We start from the raw sequence: 24988 nt of genomic DNA on the forward strand, positions 1-24988 counted from the left end.
TTTCTCTGCTCAGGCTGCTGTCCCCGCGACCCGATCCCCGGACAAGCGGCAGATAATGGATGTATGGATGTATGGATGGACTGTTGCTGATCTTGAATGGGATTCTTCCCTCATCATGGTGTATTCGTGGAGTGATTCCTTTGTATTAGCAGACACTTAGAAAAGTTACATCTTAGACAGATGCGCGCAAGCACTACCAACACACGCCGCAATAAACGCAGACTAGCTCTACACTATTCCGATTACAATCACAAATTAATCAATTTTCATTTGTAGATAACAATTCTTGTTCGGATCAAAACGCTATTCTTATTCTAATCAGGTCAGTCCGTGTATTTCTGAAGCTAGGCTACGTCTCGAACTCAGGAGGAATTAGAGCACCGGCCGTCACCACCTGTCTCTTTGCGATCTAAAACGCAGATCACTATGGTAGATGAACAAGATCACGCTTGGAGAAATTTCACAAATGGGAAGTGCCAACATCGAACGTTTCATATTCAGTCTGTGAAAGGCAGAATATGAAACGCTTGGTGTTGGCTCTTCAACGCAAGCGAACACATAGCTACAACTACAGCTAGCATACAGTACCTAGCTAAGTGCCGTAAACACAAACGACTCTTCTCACGCATCACGACACTTCAGAAGCGGGTCGCTCCTGCCGAAGTTACATATGGGATTTTCAGCATACAGACCCCTGTTGGGAGCGAGACAGGCTTCATTCGCTTACCATTGACTTGTTTAGCCTTTGTTAAACTCCTGAAGGCTATAATTTTAGGTGAAAATGCTACCTAGTGCCCCTTTAATGTCACTTTAATCACATTGTCATTTTAATTTTATCGACGCCCTATTTTTTTTATTTTTATTTGTTTGCTAAATATTTTATTTATTCATTTTTTGTCACCCCCTTTTGTGTTTTTATTTTCATTTTCTTTGCGATTCCATTTTCTTGCTCTTCTTTTAATGTACCGCTCTTCGCCCTTCTAATTTAGCCTGGCGACGCCATCCTACGTACTTCCGCCCAAAGATTTTGGCTCCGCACATAGTCTGGCCAAATCCCCCTACCTCGGTTCGCTCAGTGTTTTGCCAATCAGCAAACAGTTGCGAGTGGTGACGCAGAACTCACGCGCGGAGTCCATTGTAGTCCATATAATTGTAGTTCAACCGCAGCGGAAATAAACATGGCAACGGAAGAATGCTAGAAGCTATCCATGAAGTTGTCTCAACTCTGGAGATCATTACACAATTAAAACGAGAGCAAGAGGAATGCCTCGTCAATTTTGTTAGTGGCAAGGATGTCGTAGCTCTCCTTCCAACTGGCTTTGGGAAAAGTTTGATTTATCAAATGGTACCGGTATAATGAAAGCGGATGTGGGAAGCGTGATTCGCGAGCTAGAGACTCGCGAGAGTAAGCATGAACCTCGGCGCATAACCAACGTCATTTCTAAACATTATGATTGGTTAAGGGAACTCCGTTACTCCAATGAATTTAAGTTGCTGGGTAAGGTCCCGCCCTCCATGGAAACGGATTCCTCTTGGGTTTTCCCAGACTGTTTGACAAAGTCAACAGTCGGCTTTCGCCCAGGCTACTTCTAATTGCCCTTCGGAGATAAATCAAGTTTTTTCTGATTCTGATTCTGATTCTGATTCTAACTGGAGCTGGAATTGTTTACAGCCTCTCACAACCCCACAATTACTGTAATGAGGTATTGGAGAGAAAATAAAACACTTTCAGAGTTCAGAATTTTAGTTTCAGAATTTTTTTTATTCCATATTTTAACATGTACATCAGTCATTACAGTATCTAACTAAAAACAGAACATACATATGTAAATGTCAGGCAAAACTAGCACATCATTGTAGGGAAAAGCACATGATTGACAACAAGTAAGGACAATCCCAACAGCTTGTAGTCTCTCTGTTTGCTAGTAAATATGAATTATAACAACTGAGCAGTGAATTACCACAGCGTTTTTTTCATCAAAAGGCTTCACAGTCAAAGACTGCATTTTGCCCTTGTAGATTATGAACTATTTAATGAGATATAGTCAGATAGTGATCTATTTGTGCTGTCCTACAAATTAAATATACCACTAACTAGTGACACTTTTGTTTTGCATGTAGGGAAGACACATGATTAACTGTTCATGTGAGGATATATATATGGGGGTTATCTATATATAGATATCTCACGTGAACAGTTTGTTTTTTTCTTAGTTTTTTTTAGTTGTACGTTATTATGAAGAATCAGAACACTCAAATTTTTTGTATTTGCTGTCGTGTGGAATTTTTTGAATGACTATCAAGTGAAGAAAGTATAAAACTGTTGTAAAAATGTATATATTTTTTTAAACTGAATGTTTGTGCCGCTGCTATTTTGCAGCACTTTTGTTCATCAAAACTCTACTATGGTGCTCTGGTGTTGTATGTTTGAGTGATCAGGAGAAAAGTGTGTAGCAGGTTATGCCTAGCCCTCTTCTTAAGCTCAAAACTCTCTGACCCATACCGTTGAAATGACTTCAGTTTAAAGCTATTTTCTCTGGTGTCCTGTAGAGGGCCCGCCAAACAACACAAACCCAGATGCAGCAATGTACCCACCAGCCTAGTCACAGATGTAACAAACATGTGGTGCATAATGGAATGCTGAGCAGCACAAGACATCGTAACCAGATTTCTACAGAATTTCTATGGTTACATTAAATTTTCAACACAATTTTCCTTATACATTCAGCCAATCTGCTAATTTCCTGTCCATGTTTACAGTTAGCCACCATTGCTGACCATGCTGGCCAGAGAATCTGCGTCTCCCTGGGGATCCACACCCACCCTCTGGAGGTCAAGGCCCATGGCTACCAGCATCTGGAGCAAAGTCAGCTCCTGCTGGGTGGCCCGGTCCACCAAAGCTGGGCAGGTGGGGTTACACTGGGGCCACTGGCAGGTGTCCACCAGGTGGAAAGGACATCCTTTAGCGGGGGTTCTGTTGTTGCGAATTGCCTCCAGACTTCTGTCCCAGCAGTGTAAAGCCCGTGGCAGAGAGGTGCCCTTTACTTGGAAGCTCATCCAGTTACTACAGAAACATAAAGTTGGAGAAGTTACAAATTACAAACAAGGAAAGATGTAAAGGAACAGATAAGTGGATTAAGTCAGTCACTAACTGAGGACCATGAAAGTGCAAACAGCAACGTCGTGGTCTCATCACAAAGTTTATAATTTTCTTTGAGGACGTTTGACTCATTATTGTAAAGCAGAAAGTGTTACATACAAGAACTGCAACTACAAACGACTTTGACTTTAAAGCTGCAGTCTGCAGGATTTGTTGTTGTCATACGTAAAGTCCTAATTTTTGGCATTTTAAGAGTTTACATGATCTATCAGAACGCTTGAAGTTGAAAACGGTGACCTCCGTAGTCGCAAAATGCAAGAAATGCTTATTTTTTAACCGAAAAATAAAAAGTTATTCAACTTCCTGTCCCGCCCCATCAAAACACATGAGAACTTGTGCACGTCTACGTGCACGCCAGATGCGCGTACACGACTCCTCATTCATCAACTCACCTGTCATTTGCGATCATGGAAGACACAGTAAGTAGACTAGCCCGTAATGAAGTTCAATAGTCTTCTAGATAAATAAGCGTGGGGACGAGCCTACCTTGTATCGCGCGTGCACAATCGGTGATTGACAGGCAGCAGAGCCCAGCTCGTAACCTGATTGGTTACCTTTTACCGGTCCGGTCTGCAATTTTGTAAACAAACCTGCTGGCTTTGGAGGGACCTAGCGGGACATATAGGGGACCTAGAGAACTCATTTTTTTTGTATTGGGGTATTTAATGTACTACTTTCAGAATCCCCGGACAGTTCCAGGCATTATGCTTGAAAAAGAGTTGCACACTGCAGCTTTAAGCTCTTAAAATAAAAACATACCTCCTTCTGTGAATACACTTAGCCTGACTAAGTAATTCCAGCACAGAATACAATGACGTATAATTGTTGTGCAGTAAAGGTGTTTTTCACAGAGAAACAAGAGGTTTCAGAAATATTAAAGTGTATAGAAACAGTCTGCCAAGCTTGTGAGAGCTGGTGAGAATAAAACAAGTGGTGTTAGATGCGAAAGAATTTTTCACATCAACAAATCAAATGTCCATTCTTACCTTTTGGTTATGGCTGTGTGGGAGAGGCAGGAAGGAGCAAAAACTGCCCTGAAATGAATAAACAGCAAAGAAAAGTAATCTTTGGTAGCTGTTTAAATCAATGTAGAATTTACTTTTATCTGATGGAAAATTGATTTTGACTTAAGCTGCATTTGCAGGTCCCAGTGCTGTCCTCACTTGTTGGGAACTTACGTGACATCTCTCAGAGAATTTTTGAGCTCTAAGCCCAGATTCTGTATGTACTGCCACTGCTCCTCAGACAGACTCTGTCCTCCCATGTAGATGTTTTCCACTCTCAGCTGCTCTTCATCAAAAAGCCACTGGATGACAAACAGAGGGGCTACAGGCAAAAACGAAGGGTTGAAGATGCTCAAATTAGTTTACAGATCAGACAGCAGCTGGCAGACGGAGACAAGCAGAATAACCGCACAGCAGTCAGGTGTAAATCTCATTTAAACAGACATGATTGTGCTTAGAAGAACGAGGCATAATGTACATTCATCAGGTGCCGTGAGAAAGAGCTTCAAATAAATGTTATTGTTTTCCTATTCATGATGTATGTTAACACACTGAGCATAATAATCTTATTGAGCAATAATACACTAGGTTACATCTTGTAGATCTGTCCTCAAGTGGCCAGTATAAACAGTTGTCCTTTGCAGAAATGTGAAATTAGGAGTCATCTTGTGGTGGGATCACAAATTAATTCTCAGGCATTCAAAGGTAAAAAATGTAACAAATACATGCTCAGTAAAAAAATCTTAGAAAACTCACAAACCTGGGACAGAGGCATAAAATGGGAAAGTAACTTCTCTACTCCTGTCCAATTGGAGTAAACTGTCCTCAATTTTTTCTGTCTATTTTTCTCCTGTTACTGTGATTATAGCTTTTTTCTGTGAATTTAGGATCCAAGAGATTTAAAACCAAAAACAGATGAAAGTAATTGTGCATCATGTTGCAATGCCTTGCCATTGCTTTTGTACTCCTCGATATGAGCAGCCTTTCCCAGCAGGACAGTGTGATTGCTAAACCACAGAAGTGTTCAGGAACACATTGAGGATTAAAGAGAGAAAAAAGCTTCACTGTAGACTCCAAAGATACCGATTAGATCAAGCATCCATGGGATGTGTTGGATCCAAACCCTCCCCACAACCCAAAGGGTCTGCTGCTAACATCCTGGTGTCAGACACTACAAGACAACTCAACAGAGCTGGTTTGTCTCCAAGTGGCTTTTATATTGTGGCTGATAGATGTACATCTATTCATCTTGTCTCTTAAGTAACAGCAAGTAAATCAGTCGCTTCACTTTCAGCTTCTGGGAAAATGACAGTCACAGCTCTCATATTTCAGCACACATTGTTTTTGACCAGCTTAAGTCAGCTATACGGTATGCTGTTTCATCACTGTGATAAACAAAGGCATCAACAAGCACTCACAGGTCAAGGTAGAGTAAAGTCTGTGACCAAAGAAGCAATGCCATTCCTCCCCTTTCTTATAGAGCTGTCGACATCTGTCAGGCACGACCCCATTCCACAATCTGTGGAAGTAAGACACGATTTATAAATAACATAAAAAAAAGGATCCCAATCAAGAAAAAAGATGAGTTTATTTCAAAGTCTTTGTCTGTCTATGAAACTGAATCAACTTAAAATCTCTATAAGCTGTCAGAAGGGCCTGTGTCTTTACCGGAGTCCTATCTTGATAGCATCTTCGGGTGAGCAGGAAACAGTCTCAGGGCAGTTGGGGGATCTCTGCTGCTTACTCTCGAGAAACCAGCCGGAATCCACCAGTCCTCGGACCTGAGCCTCTGCACCAAGCTGCTCCAGCTGACTGGCAACCCTCTCAATGTTTAGCAAGACACCCGTTCCACCAGCACTGTAGGTGAGCCCAGAAAATCAATGAATAATTTGGCATTGAGATGGATATTTTTCCTTGGATGTATCAAAATGACAGGGCATGCCAACACTTTAGCAGCTTCACATTTAGACAGTGGATTCTGTTTTAGGGCACGGGGGTGTCCCAACAACCATGTTGCTAACCAGGGAGGAATTTTCACCATTACAGGCCATGGCCTTTTGATAAACATTATGTCACTGATCACATAAACTGTAAACATCTTTATTGCTGACAAAAGGATGCACCCAAAATATGGCTTCTCTTGCCTAATGGTAGGCATGGAGATGATCCAGATGGCACTGAGGATGGGAATTTGTGCCCAAAAGTTGTAGTCATCATCAGAGCATGAGCAATAAATCACATTTTACCTGGTGCCAGATAACATGACAACCTTGGCCTGCTTGATTCCTTTGGGGATGAGATCTTTGATGACCTCAAGGATGATGAGGGATCCCATGAAAGTATACTCGGCTGGTTAGAGAGACAGAGATCAAATGATTAGGGGCAGAAAACAGACAAGTAATAGAGTTTTCTTTTAACAAAAAGAGGCACAAATCTGAAGAAACTTACTTGTATTTGTGTTTCTTTCTCTTACTTTGTCTCTGCCTTGACGTGGCCTTGGAGGGGGGGTTGGGGCAGGCCCTGTACCACTCCATACATCACTTGAACAGTATGGGATGAATCTGCAGTGAGGGAGACAGCCACATTTATTAGACTAAAGCTGTAGGTCATCAATTCAGCTCCTCTCTTCCATAAAATTCAGCTGAACGTTTTTGTCTGTTTTAGGTCTTTTTGGACTGGCCTTTGATTTTACTGTTTTGATTCACTCTCACTGCTGTTTGTCCACAAGATTACACAAAAAAGTACCATGAAACTTGGCATAATGGTAATAATAACTGATCATTTGTACAGCGCCTATCTTAACAGTGTTGCAAATGTTTTACAAGGCGGATTAGATGATAGAGAGTACAGTAAATGGATAAAGATAGATATTCACAAGACTACAATAATAAAAATGTCTGATAAATAAATGAGATAATGCCAAAGACTTTCTAAAAGAGGACCTATTTAAAGAGGTGGTTATAGACTTAGCATGCATTCACATTATCAGGCTGAAGTGTCTCCGTTCCGATGTTTTCTGTTGATGTGATTTATTTGATTAGATTTTTTTCTCAAGTGACAAGGAAAATGGTGCAGTACAAATCATCTAAGGAAGAAATGTGATGCTGATGTCCACGTCAACTATGTTTATAATTACCGTTATAGCCATAGGGGAGAGACTCCACCCTATACGTTTGCGTAAAAACAGCTAAAGCGGAAACAAATATGCTGCTTTAATTTCAGCTCTAAGTTAACAGTCCATCGAACATTGGGTTTATCTTTCTTTAGCATCCAGGGGAGCCGGTGCAGTTCTCACAAACCTTTACAGATGATGCAACCGACACCTTTAGAAGCCACAATGATAAAACACACACTGATACAGGTACTTACACAATGTTAGCATTATGCCAGTGTGGATTTTCCTCTGCTTGTGAAGACAATATTCCACTTCCTGTAAAACATCCAATCACTGATTAGATCTCCCTCACCAAAGTAAGCAACTTTATTGAAAGATGTGTGGCATTCATTCTAAAACATGGCTAGCTGACCAACCTCTTTTAGTCTGGGGCCACCCTGATGAGCTCATTAGTCGGGGGATATTTTGGTACCTGGAATCGCAGGTCTCTTTGCTGTAGCAGCACCAGCCACCTAAAAATAATGGGGTCTAATATTAGACATTCATATCTGAGAGAGGGGCACCCTGGATTGCCCATTGAGCCTCTGAGGAATGAGAAGATTAATACACCTTTATTTTTGACAAGAGAGACAAATTAATCCATCAGTTTACAAAATTTCAGCACCTGATTTGCGGATTTTTGTTGATGTGTTTGGCGAGTTGTTATGCCACTGTGTTGCACAGGCTTGAGAATGACTTAATCAATTTTTTTTAAAAATGTATTGTCTCAGTCACCTCTGCAGATTAAATGTTTTTTTTTTAAATCACACCAAAACAATCTGACCTTTGAGGACCAAATTACCCAGTTTGAAAATACTCACCTTCCAGAAATAACAGCCATCTGCGGCTTCCTCTGAACTCCTTTAGGTAAAATCTGAGAAACCACAGGCAGAAATAATGAGGGGATCAAGGGAAAGCAACTATGCATGGACCCATTGTTGCTTTTAAAATCAGACAACAAATTGCCCAAAATATCAGTTAGAAGCCCAGAACATCTCACCCTGCTGCTGTTCCATCATTACATGTAACATGGGTGTTCTTGAGGAAGTGCAGCCTCATATCATCCGTCTGCTGTCCAGCTGCACGAGCTCCTGCAGCTGCCTCCTGTCCTGATCCAGCTGGCCCTCCGGTGCTTCTGCCGCTTCCAGGGCTAACATTGACCACAGGGGGAGACTGGCCAACATCAAATCCATGGATCCCACCAGTTCTCTTTGTGGACTTTCCAGTAGGTTTACTATTACGATTGTTCTGACCCCAGATTCCCACGAACAAAAGCAAAAAAGTAACATGCCCAAGTATCTTCATGTCTGAAGAAAAGACAAGACAAGACATGAATAGTCCCTGTTACTTTGATTAGATCTTCTTAATATTTAGACACTCTCCTCAACCTAAACTGAATTTACCTTTTCAAGAAGAACCCCTTTTTGAAGATTGCTGCTGAGGCACCGCTGGAGTCTGGCAGATGTCTGGTGCTGCTGCTGCTGCTGCTGCTGCTGCTGAGGAGTGAGTGAGAAGTTCAGAAAGCAGGGACCAGGTGTGAGACGAGGATGGCAGTCATGAGTTGTGATGAAGTCTTGACCAGGTTTTGATGAAGACTGCAAATCGGTGAGAAGCTTTATAGTGCCACCATTTGGATCAGATTTCCTCCCGTCTTCACTTGCAGCTCTTGCCAGGCCCTGAGATAAACTGCTGATGACACACCACGAGGGGAGGTACTGGATGGTCAGTGGCGAGGAGAAAAGATAACACACGTATCTCATCAACATATTTCAAGCCTTTGCACACACCCACCACCAAGCTCTTTCCCAGCTGACCATGGCTCAAGAATGAGCCCTCCTTGCCCCCATCCTCTTTCTTCTTTTCCCTCCCACCATCCACCTCTAATTGCCAGTTTTTTTCATCTAAACGTCTAAACGGTCAGCATAACTGCATAGCTGCTTTGAATGGTATGTGACCCAGAGGTCATTGGAGCGCACACCTCAAACACTTTCTGACACAGGAATGAGTAGTACCGTGAGGTTCGTGAACCGTTGATAATTCAGCAAACACTAATGGCACATGTGGTGGAAACTCGTCTCGGTTGTGACTGCACACACATGAATTCTAATTAACAGTTACAGATATCAAATGTTCCCCCAACAAGTTTAAAGTGTTCCTCTATTTGTTTCTTCACGACATAAACAGATAAATGAATTCTAGTGATGTTCCCGTATACTGTACTCTTAATTATGGATAAAATTCAAATCTGCTTGTATTATTTGGCAAAATTGAATCACATTCCCTTTATTGCGCTATAAAAGAAGTGCATGTCAAAATTCAAGTAGCATTTTCTAGTTGAATTTCAGTGGCATTGGCTTGATTAAATTGCTTCTCAAGGTAAGGTGCTGTGAGGCCACACTTTTTTGTTTCTTTTACACACCATTGGAGAAACATCCTACATGTCACAGATTTGTCATATCCAACACATTTCAATGCAAATAATGCCGTTTGACATTGTGTCACTAACTCTGTTTAGCCTAACAGAAATTCAGCTCTTCTTAAGCATAACCTTTTAAATGACACAACATGTAAAATGTGCTGTTCCTGCAGTGTTGTTAAAGATTACATTTGGTTTAAGATTCAGTTCTATATAATGAGGTTGTCGTAGTCATGCTAATAGCTCCACTCTTTGGCTGTTATATCCCCTTTCCACTCTGCTATCAGGCAAAGAAAATTTAAAAAGCTCTTAAAGAAATGAGGTATTACCACAGCAGTCCAGATAGGACAGATAGCACTCAAGTAAAGTCCTTTTTAACCTGCAGAATGAAAGGTTTTGGTGAAGTGTTGATGAGGTTTCTTCATCCAGGTTGGTGTCTGCAGACTCCTTGATGGCAGGTTAAGTCAGTTTGCCTTTGGTGATGGAAGCGATAGGGTATTTGAAACTGATCTGTGACTGTCGCCCCTCAGATGGCTGCAGGGTGACGTACCACCGATCACTGAAGGATCACGAGCACCAGAGCTCTAAAATTCTCATCAATGAAATGCACACCATCTCAAAGTGTCAATCACAGCAAATAATGATCACTTGGAAGGCCAGAGGCTACAACCGAGTAAGCAGGTCTGCAGAGGGTTGCGAGGGCTAAAGAGACTGTCAGGTGCTACAGGTTTAAAGGGAGATAAGCACAGAAAAAAGGAAGAAATACATTATAACAAAGCCGAGTTCACATCCCTCTTAAAAATGGACACAATGAAAACAGCACACCAAAATGTTAACTGCCGCTCTATAGCTATATTTGTTGACAAAATAAAGTAATTATTATACAGTATGTGGGTCAGTAGTAATCAGCTAACCATTTCAAGACATAACAAATATTTTCTTTTGCTTTGGCAGGATAAAAATTGCATTTTTGTTTCATTTTTAAGTACCTTGTGCTATTCTATCTACTTTCAACTGTGGCCAGAAAAAAAAACAAAAAAAACAAAGTTACTCAAAAATGTGAGACCGTATGCACCTACGCACAATAAAAATGTAGCCTAAGGCCTATAGTGAATTTGATCTACTGAGCTGAACAATTCTTCATTCTTTCAGTTGTCTCGAAGCATGCACACCACCATCTGTCTTCCCAGAAATCAATGCAGCAATCTGTTTAACAGATACCTGAAATAGCTGAAAAACGAAAGAAGTTGCTGTAAATCTATCAGCGTTTTGCCAGAATGTCACGGACAGAGAAATGGCATTGCTGCTATTTTGTTTTTCTTTGATATGGGATTGGACAGACTGATAAGTTTTTCAGAGTAGGCTTTAGATCAATGGATTGAAGTGAATTTCTGTTCTCGACCTTTAGTGATTCAGTTCCCAGAGCTTGTCAAACGTTGTCCTTATTAGCTTCCTCAGCCCACTATACGAGAAAAATCCCACACCAAACACTTCTGGAGTCTGTTATTTTTGCCTCTTTACCTTTGAAAATAAACATTTTGCATAACTCATAAGGGGCTCATGAGATATGTTGAACTTCACCCTGATGGGGCAGCAGCTCAACCCCTTGTGCAACATAGGAGGCATTCTTTTTCCCCTTGTGTTGTTATTTTTCACAGCTAGCCTCCAAGGTCAGGACACCTAAAGCCCGGGTGGTCCGGGTACTTTGTCTGCTGAGCATGTGTGTCATCACCACCCTCAAGAGCTGAGGGCCCGGCGGTGAGCTGGAATATTTGACGGCTAATAGCTTCAAAGAATATCAAGCTTGGGACAGCAGTCATGTGCTAGATTCTTCTGATCACACCACTGCATGGAAAGGTTGCAACTCACAAGTAGCCAGACCAAAACCCAACAGTGGTTCAAACAAAAGAACATGTCTTTAATAATAATCAAAACCCCAGAGGTGCAGCAAGAATTAAAGATCAAAACTTATCAAAGGCTATGATCCATACAACAATCACATCATGCATCTCCTTCCGTCATGTTGCGTGTAATTTGACAATCTGCAAGGGCATCACTCTGAATCTGTGTTGTCACCAGCAGTGGAGGGCAGAGCTGGGCAAACAGGGCCACGATTAATAGGAAATAAGAGTGTCATTTTTACAAGCATCATGAAAACATGCCTCAGTCGAGAGAGACCTGACTGGAGTAACACTGCCAAAGCTCAACATTCAATCAGTGAGCACGACAGACAGCGTCTTAGCAGGATCAGTGTAAAGTGCTGAGCCACAGCAGGAGGCGAGCAGGTGGTGTGGGCAAAACTATCCCTAAAACCAGGTGTTCAGAGGCCTTGCGTAGTAACCTTCTGCAAACTGCCAATGCATCACAGTGATAGATGGAGGAGGGGTTGACGGGAGGAATACAAAGTGTTGGATTCTGGAGGGGTGGGAGGTGAAATGAATTGTTAAGAAAAGGATGGATGACAAATTAAACATTTTTGTGTGATCTAAGAAGCTGAAGCTCATTCTGCTGAACTCCTCACAACTAACTGTGCGCCATGTCCAACTTACTGCTGTGCCAGACACATCTCCATTAAGGGAAAATAAGTGTTAAGCAAAAATGCTGCAACTGTACTCCTGCAGAGTCAGTGATGCAAAAGGGAGAAACTGAGTTCAGAAAACTAAAAGCGTTGAATTACTAACTAGTATGTGCAGATTTGTACAAATTAAGTGTATAATCTGCTTGTCCAACTTGTGGATGTGCGGCTTTTCTCTAAACAATTTGAAGCAGAAGAAGTACAAATAGATTGGAAGAAGATTTGCGCAGCCATTTTATTCAGTTCTCTCATAGAAATGTAACATATTCAAAATGTTCTTACTTTGAAGCTACATATGTTGTAAAGTCTCTAAAAACTAAAATACTTCACTTATGTGACACATTGTGCAGGGGTCAGTTCACAGTCTTTGATGCTGTCCTTTATTATAGGTGGGCCGCTGGTTCTGACAGGGGCCTTATAGTGTCAGAGTGAATAACTTCAAGTGTCTTTGGGTCTTATGACACGGTGAAGCAGCAACGTGGCCTTGGAGTGATATTGGACGAACCAACAGGCATGTCAGTCCATTGATGGATACCAGAGGAGGGGTCACGCAATGCTTAACTTCAGCACTCGACATGAGTGCTACCACCTGATCGACAAACTATCACACAACAATAAGTTGAAACAACTGTGCCAGCCTCATCTGATAAGAGGAGATGGCTTGCACCATTAAGAAAATGTCATAACAGTCTTGTTATTTGTGCGTAAGATATCTATCTCTGACTGACTTCAAATTTTCTAATTACAGCCAAAGACACAAATATGAGTATATTTGAGGTGCCTTAAATTAGATGTCCTTTGAGTTTGTTTGAACCTCCTTGTATTTATCATGACCTGAAATTGATTAAACATGAACCTGAACATGAACAAACACCTACAACATGATCATGGTTCATTTTATTAATTTTATTCTTGTTTTGTGTTCATTCTTCGTCTTTTTTCTTCGTGTTCATTTCAGTGTGAAGCACTGGTTGCAAGTAATTTCTCCATTTTAATTTAATCAATCGAAAAGTGAAGTGTATAATTATTAATATGAGGAGACATGATAAATATGGTGTGTACAGTGTTTTTTTTTTAATAATAGAATTAGAACACAGATTAACCTTCTTAGAAGACTGACCTTGGTTTGTTTTTTCTTTCTGCAAAGCATTTGGTCACTGCATGACAGACCGTAAATCAGAGATTCCAGCTGAAGTGATGTCAGCCCTTTACATCATGTGTTGTCACTTCACGCTATGAAGACATGTGGACACATGGTCGATCTCAGCTGCACATCCCTCAGTCTCCTGAAAGATTTATCATATGTGTAAGTATACAGTTGCATGTGCACATGCACATATGCAAAATGCATGTCTTTTATTACATATAAATACTCACTTATACCTCAGAAAAATAAAATCAATAATTTAGAGATCAAACTTTGTGCCTAACCAAGCCACTAGGTGAAGAACAGCAATGTAAAGCATACAGTGACATCACACCACAGGCATTTATGTGTACAGACATACCAAAGAACAGTTAAAATGTTTACTATTTATAGAGTGTGGCAGTTTCTTAGCTAATGTTGCCGCGTGGGAATCGTTGACCCGTTTAACCAGAAGTATGTGAAAAGCCTGTCAGAGTCAGTTTGATCTAATAGCCCCTCAGTTCTGGGAAAACTTCATTTAATAGTCAAGGCAATACAAAATCGAATAATTGTGCACTTGATTTGATTTGGAGATTTATGGTGGTATGACAGTTAGCACTTTTTAGTTTTATGGCTCAGGTTAAAAAACATTATAGCCTTATTCTATGTGGGTTCAGGTTTGGTTCTTGCAGAGTCATAATATGTCAGGATGGAATAGTCTTTCTCCAATATTGCTTAAAATAATAAAAGTCCAGGGAAATTCATGATGTGTAAACATTAGTAACATGGGTCATAATTTCAAAGCATTAGTTCCACATTTTGGAAAATTTTAGGCCTTTATCTCCATTGTTCAGTGTTTTTCTTTGAATCTGTAACAAAACCAAAGTGTAGGAATCTCCTTAAAAACATGACACTGCGATTTCATATCTTTTGTATCTTCCTGACATATGCTGATCGTTTGTAAAACTCTTGATGATACCTTTAAGATGATCAGTCTGCATGCTAAGCTAAGAGGTCACTGGCTGTAGCTTCACATTTACTGTATATTTGCTTTACTTACTGTAGTCACTTTGTAAGTGCTACCGTTCAAACTTTTTATTTGGACACTAAATTACTTCATGCTCTCGTGTGCAAGAGGAGTCGTCAATATTTGTGATAATTTTACAGGGGACAATTTACTTTAAAAAAAACAAACCATTAAGAATAACTAGAAAACTACTTTTTTGCCTTTTTGTTAGACCAGATACTACTCCCCGGGTGTCTTGTTATACAAGACAGATTATACAATCAACTTCAACATCAAATGAAATCTTATAATGCCCACAGAGGGCAAAACATGATCAAAATGATTATCGGAAATTCAAATGTAAACACATCTATGATATGAATAGATTTAAAGAGAGGAATAATCATTATAAATCACACAAACAAGATAATATCATCTCAAGAGGAGAGGGAGCAATTCTGTATCTTATGCAACTAGGCCTTAAATCCTCATTCTTTTTACTGGATTGTCAAACAATTGGATTGCAGCAACTACACCAAGAAGAATGGTTTGTCTAACATCTCAAATATTTTATATTAACTCATTTACCAAATCTAAATGATAATATTTCATCCTATGACAGTGACACTAAAGCTAATCTTTATGAGCTCAATTCTGAATGCTCCAGATGGATCTCATAGTATCTATTTGTTACCATAAACCCCTGACAAGCCTGATTTCTGTCAGACTGCACACATCAAAGCCAAAACGTGATACAACCTGCATCCGAAAGAGTTTATGGTGTATAGGGATTTGTATTGTTTGTGCTGTTCAAAATTTACTACAGCAATTATTCACGGATAGCGAGACAGTCACAGTTTAGTAATGTTTTATTGCTCTCTACATACTTCACATTGCCAATGTCTAAGTCAGTGATTCAGCAGATTCCTCTGGAAGTGATTCTGAGGAAAGAACCTAAACAGTGCACATGAACTCCTGACGGTCATAGGCAAAGGCAAAATTAAGCTCTGTTATTGACTGAAAATGTATTATATTGCAGGTGTTATCGTGTGAAAAATATACGTATAGATAAACATGGCATGCCATTTAGATGTGGTGTTAAAGGTTTTACAGTTATTAACCCAAGTACTTTGACTGAGTTATCACTCCTGTTTTTATATAGCGGCAATTTCATCACCCAAAATGGAGATGCAAATGGAGCTGTACATATGTTGCTTTATTTAAACAGTTACACCTTGCTATGAAACTGTCAACGCTATTAATCTGGGGCAGAGATAATGTATGATGATCTACCTTTGATTTGCTCAGCTGCACACTGTCTCATGTTGCTCACATATAGTGAGTGACCTCCAATGAATTATTATATAACTGCATACTATTCTTGATTTAGTGCATTTAAATTATATGGTCAGAATTTTGATAGAATAGAAAACAGGACAACAAAGGGACCACAACAAAGACTTGGTGTCAAAAAGACAAAATTAAACTTTGAAGTTATCCACATTTTATTGTTCCAAAGTTATCTTAAGGTGGACTTATCTTAAGGTGAATTGTAAGTCGCTTTGGATAAAAGCGTCTGCTAAATGAATAAACGTAAACATTTTACTACATTTATTTTCTCATTGATCTAATCCAACTCTCCACAATGACAGAGCTTGTTAATATTAAGAAACTTGAAAATCTTGGTAAAGCAAGTATTTAGACGTTTTGTTATGACACTTGTAACTGAGCTTCCATACATCTTCTTTTCTATAAAGGTCCATGAGATGTCTCAGTAACTTGTCAACAGTTCATCAGTGCATAATTGTATCTAGTGGGTATCACTAGGAAAAGAGTACACTAGTCTATACAGTGACTCAGTTGAGAGTTACATTGGAGGAGAAAAAATGTCCGCGGTTATGAAACTGTCAGCAGAACTAAAAGACAAGATTACAAGTTAAATTCTGCATTTAAACCGCCATAAAGCTCAGCAGCCACAACAATCTTATTATGGAAGGCATTTAGAACAAACCAGACTTATTTACAAGTGACTGAGGGCCTTTGTCAGGTAGGTAACCAAATAGCCAACAATCTCAATAAATTTGTTCATTTGTGGGGATGGGAAAACCTTCTAGAATATCAACCATTGGATCAGTACTCAACCTATTTGGATCTTTATGGTAGAGAGACAGACTCGCTGAAAGACACCTGTGTGGAGGAAACCACTGAGCATCACCTCCTTTATACCATCTCTGCAGTAAACATGGTAATGGCACCATAATGGAAAATAAGCTGAGAGACAAGTTAGGATACAGTGCAAAAGAATTTGGAGCAACCTTGAGTGAAAAACATTTTTTTTCAGAGTGCTCAAGATCTCAAGCTGGGATAAAGATTTACATTTCAACAAGGAAACAACCCAAAGCTTCTGGCATGAAAACACAGAAGTAGCTTTGCAAAAACTCCTGGGATCCAGCCAGAGGTTGGTACTAACAAGAGCATTTCTGAAAATGACTGTACACCGGTGCTCTACATCCAACCTGGCCGAGACAAACTTTATGAGACACCTCTAAAGTCAAGGTGTGCCAAGTTTGATTCCCAACAAGAGTTGGGGCTGCCATTGCCATCCAAAAGGGCTTTGACCAACTACGTTATCAGTACTTGAAGGAATTGGTAAAGGTAGTTAAGGAGTGTCAAACCATTCCTATGTTGGCAGCCCTTAAAGAACTGGTCACCAATTAACCTGTCAGAGGACATATTTAAAAAAGGCTCAACGTGTCAACCATCAAAGCAAACATGGCAAGAGCTAAAGATTTTTAACACTCAGCTTTCACTTGGGCTGATGGACAGTACAAAATATCCTATTTTTAAGGAATGAAGGCCATACAGCACATTAACCCTTGAGGTCAGGTCTGATATGTAAACCCACTGCAGCTGAAATAACTCCCCTGACCTCATGCTAAGAAAAATAGATCTGCAAAGTTTGGTAACACCTCACCTCTAAAGGGACTTATTGTGCATCCATTAATGGACTTAAAGAAATGAATGGATAGACATCAATAATAACCAGTGGTAAAATAGTTAATATACAAGTTGTGACACGGAACAGTTTAATTTAGAGATGGATATGGTATTACATCATTATCATCATTAATATTATCATCATTAGTGACACTAGAGGAAAAGTCAGTGAGCCACACTAAAAGGTGTTGAATTGTACTGGAAAGAGGGGTTTTCAACCTTTCAAGTGAACCCCTACTGAAAAAAGACATCGTCACAATCATCAAAACACCAAAGTATGTATTAAGGTTTCTAATATTTCATTTAAGTAGCAGATCCTCACGCAGAAAGTGTCCTTTATTCCTTTGATTTCATTTTCACAAATCAGCATACTGCACTTCATTTAGTAAATGCCATTACTATGAAAGATCCAAGAAACTAATCAAAGTAATTCATTGAGTCGTATCAATCATGTTAAGTTTTACCCCATTTATAAACACAAAATTAAGGATAATGACCAGCACGGGAATGACAACTTTGTTCAGCTTGCTCAACTCGATGAAAGGGCTAATAGATTAGGGGCCCCTGAACAGGTCTTTTGTCAATCCTTTTTGCTCTGTGACCTAATGTACCCAGAACAGCTGTGTGAGGGTGCTTAGCTGCTTGGCCGGGATGACAAGCCATTGGTCAGCTTGATATATGAGCTATTACATGTGAAACAGGAGGATTTGTTGAAGGGTATGATGGTGTAAGTATAATGGTATCAATATGTCCTTATCAGGTTTATTTGAGGTATCTACCTTTTGGTCAAAGACAAGCATATAAACTCCATTAACTTCACTAGCAGGTGCAAGAATACTGATACAACATGAGGCAGAATAAGGACGTATATCATTAGAGATAAGTGGAGAATATAACTCATGAACTCATTCAATTCAATATTCACTTTACTAGATTTTTGTCACCAACATCGCTTTTATGACACGTTACATTTCAACAGCACCACTGCAACACAGAGATAAAACCATTTCATTCAGAAAACAGCACTGATGTCAGCAAGGGTCACCTCCACCAACACACTTAAACAGTCGATGCTGTGCAAAGCAATCAAAAGTATGTCATTAAGACAACAGTAAATGTTTGTGTACAACACATTTTATCTGACAAAAGTACAGCATGTTGCAACACCACGTGCTTCATTCACAGATGACAAATTAACTCATTTACAGAAACTGAATCAAAATATCAAAACAATTTTCGGTTTAAAGCACGAAGCTAAACACGTTGAGAAACATAAATTGCAGCTTTGCAACCCAGCTGAATAACATTTTTTAGTAGCCAGTATCCAGGTACCTAAAACACAAGAAAAAACAAAGTTGGATCACTTTGATATATGTATGTGATCACAGTTGAGCTAAGATGCCAATGAAAGCTGATAAATAGATCAACAAAGAAGAAAGAAACACCATGCGACAAGCAAAATTGAAGCATAAAATTACTGTTTTATAAGAAATTAATCCTACAATGAAATAAAAGTATGTGTTGACTTGAAAGTGATAAAGCAGCTTATTATCTGAGAGTATGAGGAAAAATAACACTTACTGATTCCGCATCATGCTCCAATCCTGTATCGTGATGGTCCATCTCATCATCTCTAAATTCCTTTATTATCTATCAAAATAGATGATAAAATATCAATTAAATTGTTAAATGTTTTTTGTTTGTTTTTTTAAAGATAACAGTATTTATATACTACTTTACAAAATAAAAACCACAAGAAAAGACAAAGAAACAAAAAGTCAGCAATAACAATTATTAGTTTCACTCTTGGATTCAGGTCATATTTATTGATACCGTGTTTCTCATCTTATATATATGCTGCTCTAAAGTGAGGTGTTGGCAACTGTTACACTGAACCAAATAAATTTGTCATGAGACCCAACATTTCATAATAAGATTGTTGTGGCTGCTGAGCTTTATGGCGGTTTAAATGCAGAATTTATCTTGTAATCTTGTCTTTTAGTTCTGCTGACAGTTTCATAACCGCGGACATTTTTTCTCCTCCAATGTAACTCTCAACTGAGTCACTGTATAGACTAGTGTACTCTTTTCCTAGTGATGCCCACTAGATACAATTATGCACTGATGAACTGTTGACAAGTTACTGAGACATCTCATGGACCTTTATAGAAAAGAAGATGTATTGAAGCTCAGTTACAAGTGTCATAACAAAACGTCTAAATGCTTGCTTTTTCAAGATTTTCAAGTTTCTTTATATTAATAAGTTATGTCATTGTGGAGAGTTGGATTAGATCTATGAGAAAATAAATGTAGTAAATGTTTACGTTTATTCATTTAGCAGACGCTTTTATCCAAAGCGACTTACAATTCACCTTAAGATAAGTCCACCTTAAGATAACTTTGGAACAATAAAATGTGGATAACTTCAAAGTTTAATTTTGTCTTATTTCCTTTTACTTCCAGGTTTCCTTGAATAGTTGACTGGTTTTAATGTTAGTTGTGTCTCCAAGAGTATAGAGGATGATTTTTAAAAAAGTAATTTTTTTCCTCGCTTTATCACTGAAGGCAACATGTATGAATATGTTTTCTGGTTTAAATGTGTCACACACTGTCTGAGCTCGAAAGTGACAGTACTTTTCCTCTCGGGCATTCAAGCAGATGGGTGAAACAAGAACTAAACATTATAGACCTCTGTTGAAACAGGGAAAATATGATTTAATCTCAACATATAACTGTATATATCTTTTTCTCCTATATTTATAACTCTTACTACTGGACACTTTATTTACTACTTGACACTTGAATGCACTGTGATCAAAGCTCTACTTGCGACTTTGAGGTATTTCCACATTGGCTCCATTTTTCTAACCAAAAGACACTGTCCATCTTTTACATGAATTCTAAGCTTTGCACATAGTTCTTCAACAAGCCTCTACACTTTATAGTGCTCTTCTACCCCATGGGGGCAGTCTAAGAAATATGTGGAATATTCTGAGGTATGAACTGTTCTTTGTTGGTAGCTTTGTTTGGCTCTTTAGCTTTGCTTTGCTGTGGAAAAGACAGAAGTCAAAGTGGATAAAGATCTACACTGTGGTGGATGATTATGAAGTGTAGACTTTATGTGTACTGTTAACTGTTTTGCAACCTAATTGCAACTGATAGCAGTTGTAATTGCCCAGAGTTTCCCGTCTTGAGATTTACAAAAAGCTACAAAATGAGTCAAAAAGATAACAGCGTGCCGGTTTGAGGACCGTGTGGTGAGGCATCTGTGCTACACACACATTAAATGTTTCTCCCTGGGTTGCCCAAAGGTGTGGATGTGTTTTTTCGCATTTAACCACTGAAACTGTGGTAAATAAGGTTTAATTTTTGTTTTAATCTTTAACTAGCCACAGTCTCAAGTCTCAGTCTCAGAGTGGTCGAGTTTGAAGTTTTTCATAACTTTCAATTAGAAAAAGTAGGTAGGACTATCTCACTGATGCATGCTGCACCTTCCAGTAAATTTGCCAGCAGCTGGCCACACACTCACAGACAATACATGACTGACATATGCAATATGGTGACATCAGTCATACATGTGCGTATCTATTTGTGAGTATGGGGTAAAATCCCTATTGTTCAATAACAGCCCCAGTCAAGTGAAAACAATATAAAAGACTCACCTGCAGAGGTGGGTAGTAACGAGTTACATTTACTTGAGTAAGTTTTTGAAAAAAATTATACTTCTAGGAGTAGTTTTAAATTACTATACTTTTTACTTTTACTTGAGTAGATTTGTGAAGAAGAAACTGTACTCTTACTCTGCTACATTAGGCTACAATGCGCTCATTACTTTTCTTCTTACCTCTTTGGTATTCTACGTGTCATTATTTTTACCCCCCCCCGCGTATGCCTCATTTTAATGTTTTATTTTGACAGAAAGAGAGACTTCCGTCAAAGGCTTTACCACGTGACTGTGTTTCACCAATCAAACGTAGCCATGCAGACTCGTCACGTGCAGAGTATAGCTCTGGTCACGTGACCATACTCAATCTCAGCGGCGGGATGGGTCAGTTTTACAATTTACAGCCGTAGCAAACAAAAAAGAAATAGATGAAAAATGTCAGAATCAACGGTCGGAAATGAAAACACAGACGAGGCCTCATACTGAAAGCATGTTTACCTTACAAAGAGTGAGAAACAGCAGCTACATTATGTGTCTTCTGTCAACCAAAACAAACGGACATTTCAGCAGAAACTCAACATCTAACTTGATCAAACATGTAGCGGTAAGCTTCCTAAATTCGTTTCCCCCGTGGATAGGCGAATGTTTGTTTTTTAGGTTACATATGTTTTACACATTTCCTAAGTCTCTTTTATTTTTTTATTGAAGTACTTGAATTTACTTGGATTATTTTTAATTTAAGCTATTTTGTAATTAATTAATTAAAATTTATTTTATCAATTGGATGAACTCTAATTTGCCTAAAGATGATTATTTTGTATTTCTGTCTGTCTGAGTTGTCTGAGTTCACAGAGTTCATATGGCCTATATGTTTGGGTTGTGGGAGGAAAACCAGCATTTGAAAGAATTGAATGCTTGTGTTAACAAATAAATCAGACGTTACTCAACATTTACTCAGTACTCGAGTAGTTTTTTCACCAAGGACTTTTTTTTTTTTACTCTTACTCAAGTAATTATTTGGAAGACTGTTGGAAAAATGTATATAGATTTTCATTTTGAGGAAACAACATTTTATAGACAGACATGTAGTGTGTGAACTTTGCTTAGTGTGATACAAAGTAATTAAAGGGAACTGTGAGAAACAGGGTGCTCTGGTCTTCCCATGTAGAAGAATGTGCAACCACTCAACACGTGAGGAACTAGATGTCCCAGTAAAACATTTGTTGCATCTTGCTCACAAGATTGTTTCACACATGCTGATTGTAACGAAGCTGTGTGATAAAAAGAACTACACGGGGAAAGTCGGATGGAGTCCTTTGAGCACGGGTGAAGGAGTAAGATCTGTCACTAAGTCAGGCTCCCCGTGCAAGTAAAAATACAATCTTGTGTGTTTTGTTGATCACTGGGGTTGTCTTGAGTGAACTGTTTTCCAGCTGGGTTAACTTTTAGACCCAACAATGACTACTTTTTACTTTTACTTTTTTTTTTTTCTTTATTTATATAGCACATTTCATGTACAAAACAATTCAAAGTGCTTTACATAAAATAAAAGCATTGCAGCAGGGAGTGCAAGAAGCATTAAAAATACATAACAGAATATAAAGAGAAACAAATAAAATAATTTAAATGAATTTAAAAACAAGCAAACAGTCCAGATAAATTAAAAGATATCGTGCAGATTTCATGCATAGACACATGAAAAAAGAAATGTTTTTAACCTGGATTTAAAAATGTCTCCATTTGGTGAAAGTTTAATCTCCACTGGCAGTTTGTTCCACTTGTTTGCAGCATAACAGCTAAATGCTGCTTCTCCATGTTTAGTCTGGACTCTGGACTGGACCAGCTGACCTGAGTCCTTGGATCTAAGAGCTCTGCTAGGTTTATATTCTCTGAACATATCACTGATGCATTTTGGCCCTAAACCGTTCTAGGATTTGTAAACCATCAGCAGGCTTTTAAAATATATTCTGTGACTGACCTGAAGTCATATTATTATCATACTTGAGTCATATTATTCTAAAGTAACAGTACTTTTACTTGAGTACAATTTTTGGCTACTCTACCCACCTCTGCTCACCTGTAACAGTTCAGTGTATCTCTCTGGGTCCCTCTCCATCAGAGCTCTTATCTGGCTGTTGTAGTGCTCTGAGATGCTCTCTTCCACTGCCACGGTGCAGGCCATGGCGCCCTCTTTTCCCAGCAATGCCGAGGATGCCCCTAGAGAACATTAAAAAAAACAAGCAAGAGAACTACACAGTTGAAACATAAAACATCATACATGGTAAAAGAGCCTTTTAAGAAGGAATAATCTTTATTTTTTTCAATTATCTCACAGCTTTGTAAACACAGTATGTTTATAGGCTCTACCAACCTAATACAAACCCAGCAATGTTCCAGATAGGTAGCAGTACTGTGGGACGAACTCTGTTCTCAGCAACGATTTCATTGAATTTTGCTAGGTGTTTCTTTTCTTGATCCCACATTTGCTAAAGAACAAACATAAAAAACACAAATCTGAACATATACATTTATATACATACTGTATATATTTTTCCCCCCATTTTGAAATCTCACTTCAGATCCACTTTTTTCCCCACTATGACAACTTTAAACACTATGAGTGCTCTTCCAGGTCTCTTTGCTCTCTCCTCAGCGGGTAACCTTGCAGACACCACAGGTATTTATGGTAGCTATTCATTCGATCTTGCTCTTTCTCACCTTCTACGTTTGTTTCTCTTCTTTATTTTGCTTCTACAGCACCTCGCTTGCACCCAGCACAGCAGCCACTGCTGAGGTGAACAGCTGATCATAGATTTAATTTCATTTTTTGTCTAAGATTCCTATCAAATGTTGTTTAAATTAAATTATTTACTATAAATACTGCTTAGCCTCCGTTTTTGTCAATCAAATAGATACTGGATGGGAACTGAGCAGATTATTCTTCCGGCAGATCCAAATATTTATCAAAACACATATTTTTCCTTAATGGAGGCACTTCTTTTTTGGGATCTATTGGGTTTGCACTAGTTGAAAACAAGCAAAAGCAGCCATATTTCTAAGTGTTCATGAGGTGGCTATGAGCCATATTTGTAAGTGTTCATGAGGTGGTTATGAGATATTTTACAGACTAAAAATCATTTCTGTGAACTATAATACAGCTTATTGAATCGATTGTCTTTCCAAGTCGTGAAACAGCATCTGAACCCATGTGTCCTCCATACCTGGATAAGAGGTCCAGTCGTTGTTCTACCCAACACCGCCATCTGTCCGGCGTATATTCGGTTAGCACCGTATTCCCCCGCATGGTCCACGCGCAGCATTTGGTGCAACATCTCTTTCTCCTCATTGTCAAGTGGCGGCGGAAGAACACTGTATGCACGAGTGCTGTGTTGGAGGGACGCTGTTAAAACAAAGTAGCAGACAAAGATATAATTGCACCTCCTCCGTCTTGAGAGGAAGCTTAAACGTTTGAGATTCTTCTGAAGTCTAAGCTAGTGGCAAACTTTTGAAACGGTAGTTCAGCTTCTCGGTTGTATAAACAAGGCTGTTGTGACAGTAAACACGATTAAGAGAATAACAAAACTAACTTAAAAGGTAATAAGTCATTATGCACAGATGACCGTTACATCATGAGTGTTTTTAGCACTGTAGCTCCGAGCTCATAAACCAACCACCTACCTCTGCATTTTAAACTCTGGCGAATCATCGCTGGACTCACAGTGTGAGACCAGTCAGAGAAAACCGTCCGTGCAGCTCGTTGCATGGTAGTTACTTAATGTTTGAACTACCACTGTTATAAAAGTAAATGTGTACGAGCTGACATTGAGCGTCAGAGGGTGGACGTGGCTCACACTTATGACGTAACCACGTTGTACAACACCGCTCC

General features: G+C 39.1%; 3 protein-coding genes across 4 annotated transcripts in view; all 3 read right to left on the reverse strand.

The window, feature by feature from the left end:
* Window positions 1-24988, reverse strand: part of rps15a (ribosomal protein S15a) — a 125744-nt gene that overhangs the window by 7903 nt on the left and 92853 nt on the right. The window lies entirely within an intron of this gene.
* notum2 (notum pectinacetylesterase 2) lies at window positions 1843-9083 on the reverse strand. The gene is made up of 12 exons (XM_075464503.1): window positions 8722-9083; window positions 8319-8625; window positions 8140-8192; window positions 7696-7791; window positions 7534-7594; window positions 6613-6725; window positions 6411-6513; window positions 5833-6021; window positions 5583-5683; window positions 4339-4486; window positions 4147-4194; window positions 1843-3064 (listed from the first exon to the last, which is right to left on the reverse strand). Exons 2-12 carry the CDS (start codon window positions 8621-8623, stop codon window positions 2761-2763), a joined length of 1521 nt encoding a protein of 506 aa, XP_075320618.1. The 5' UTR covers window positions 8624-8625; window positions 8722-9083; the 3' UTR covers window positions 1843-2760.
* On the reverse strand, window positions 17499-24956 carry coq7 (coenzyme Q7 homolog, ubiquinone (yeast)). 2 transcript variants are annotated; one of them, XM_075463696.1, is made up of 6 exons: window positions 24781-24956; window positions 24324-24502; window positions 23474-23588; window positions 23180-23319; window positions 19020-19088; window positions 17499-18770 (listed from the first exon to the last, which is right to left on the reverse strand). In XM_075463696.1, exons 1-6 carry the CDS (start codon window positions 24863-24865, stop codon window positions 18693-18695), a joined length of 666 nt encoding a protein of 221 aa, XP_075319811.1. In that variant the 5' UTR covers window positions 24866-24956; the 3' UTR covers window positions 17499-18692. The 2 variants fall into 2 exon arrangements, 1 of the variants encoding a protein (XP_075319811.1); XR_012769628.1 differs by having other exon boundaries at window positions 18678-18770; window positions 23170-23319.

This window comes from Odontesthes bonariensis, chromosome 4 (genome assembly GCF_027942865.1).
Source record: "Odontesthes bonariensis isolate fOdoBon6 chromosome 4, fOdoBon6.hap1, whole genome shotgun sequence".
In the NCBI taxonomy this organism is placed as follows: Eukaryota; Metazoa; Chordata; class Actinopteri; order Atheriniformes; family Atherinopsidae; genus Odontesthes; species Odontesthes bonariensis.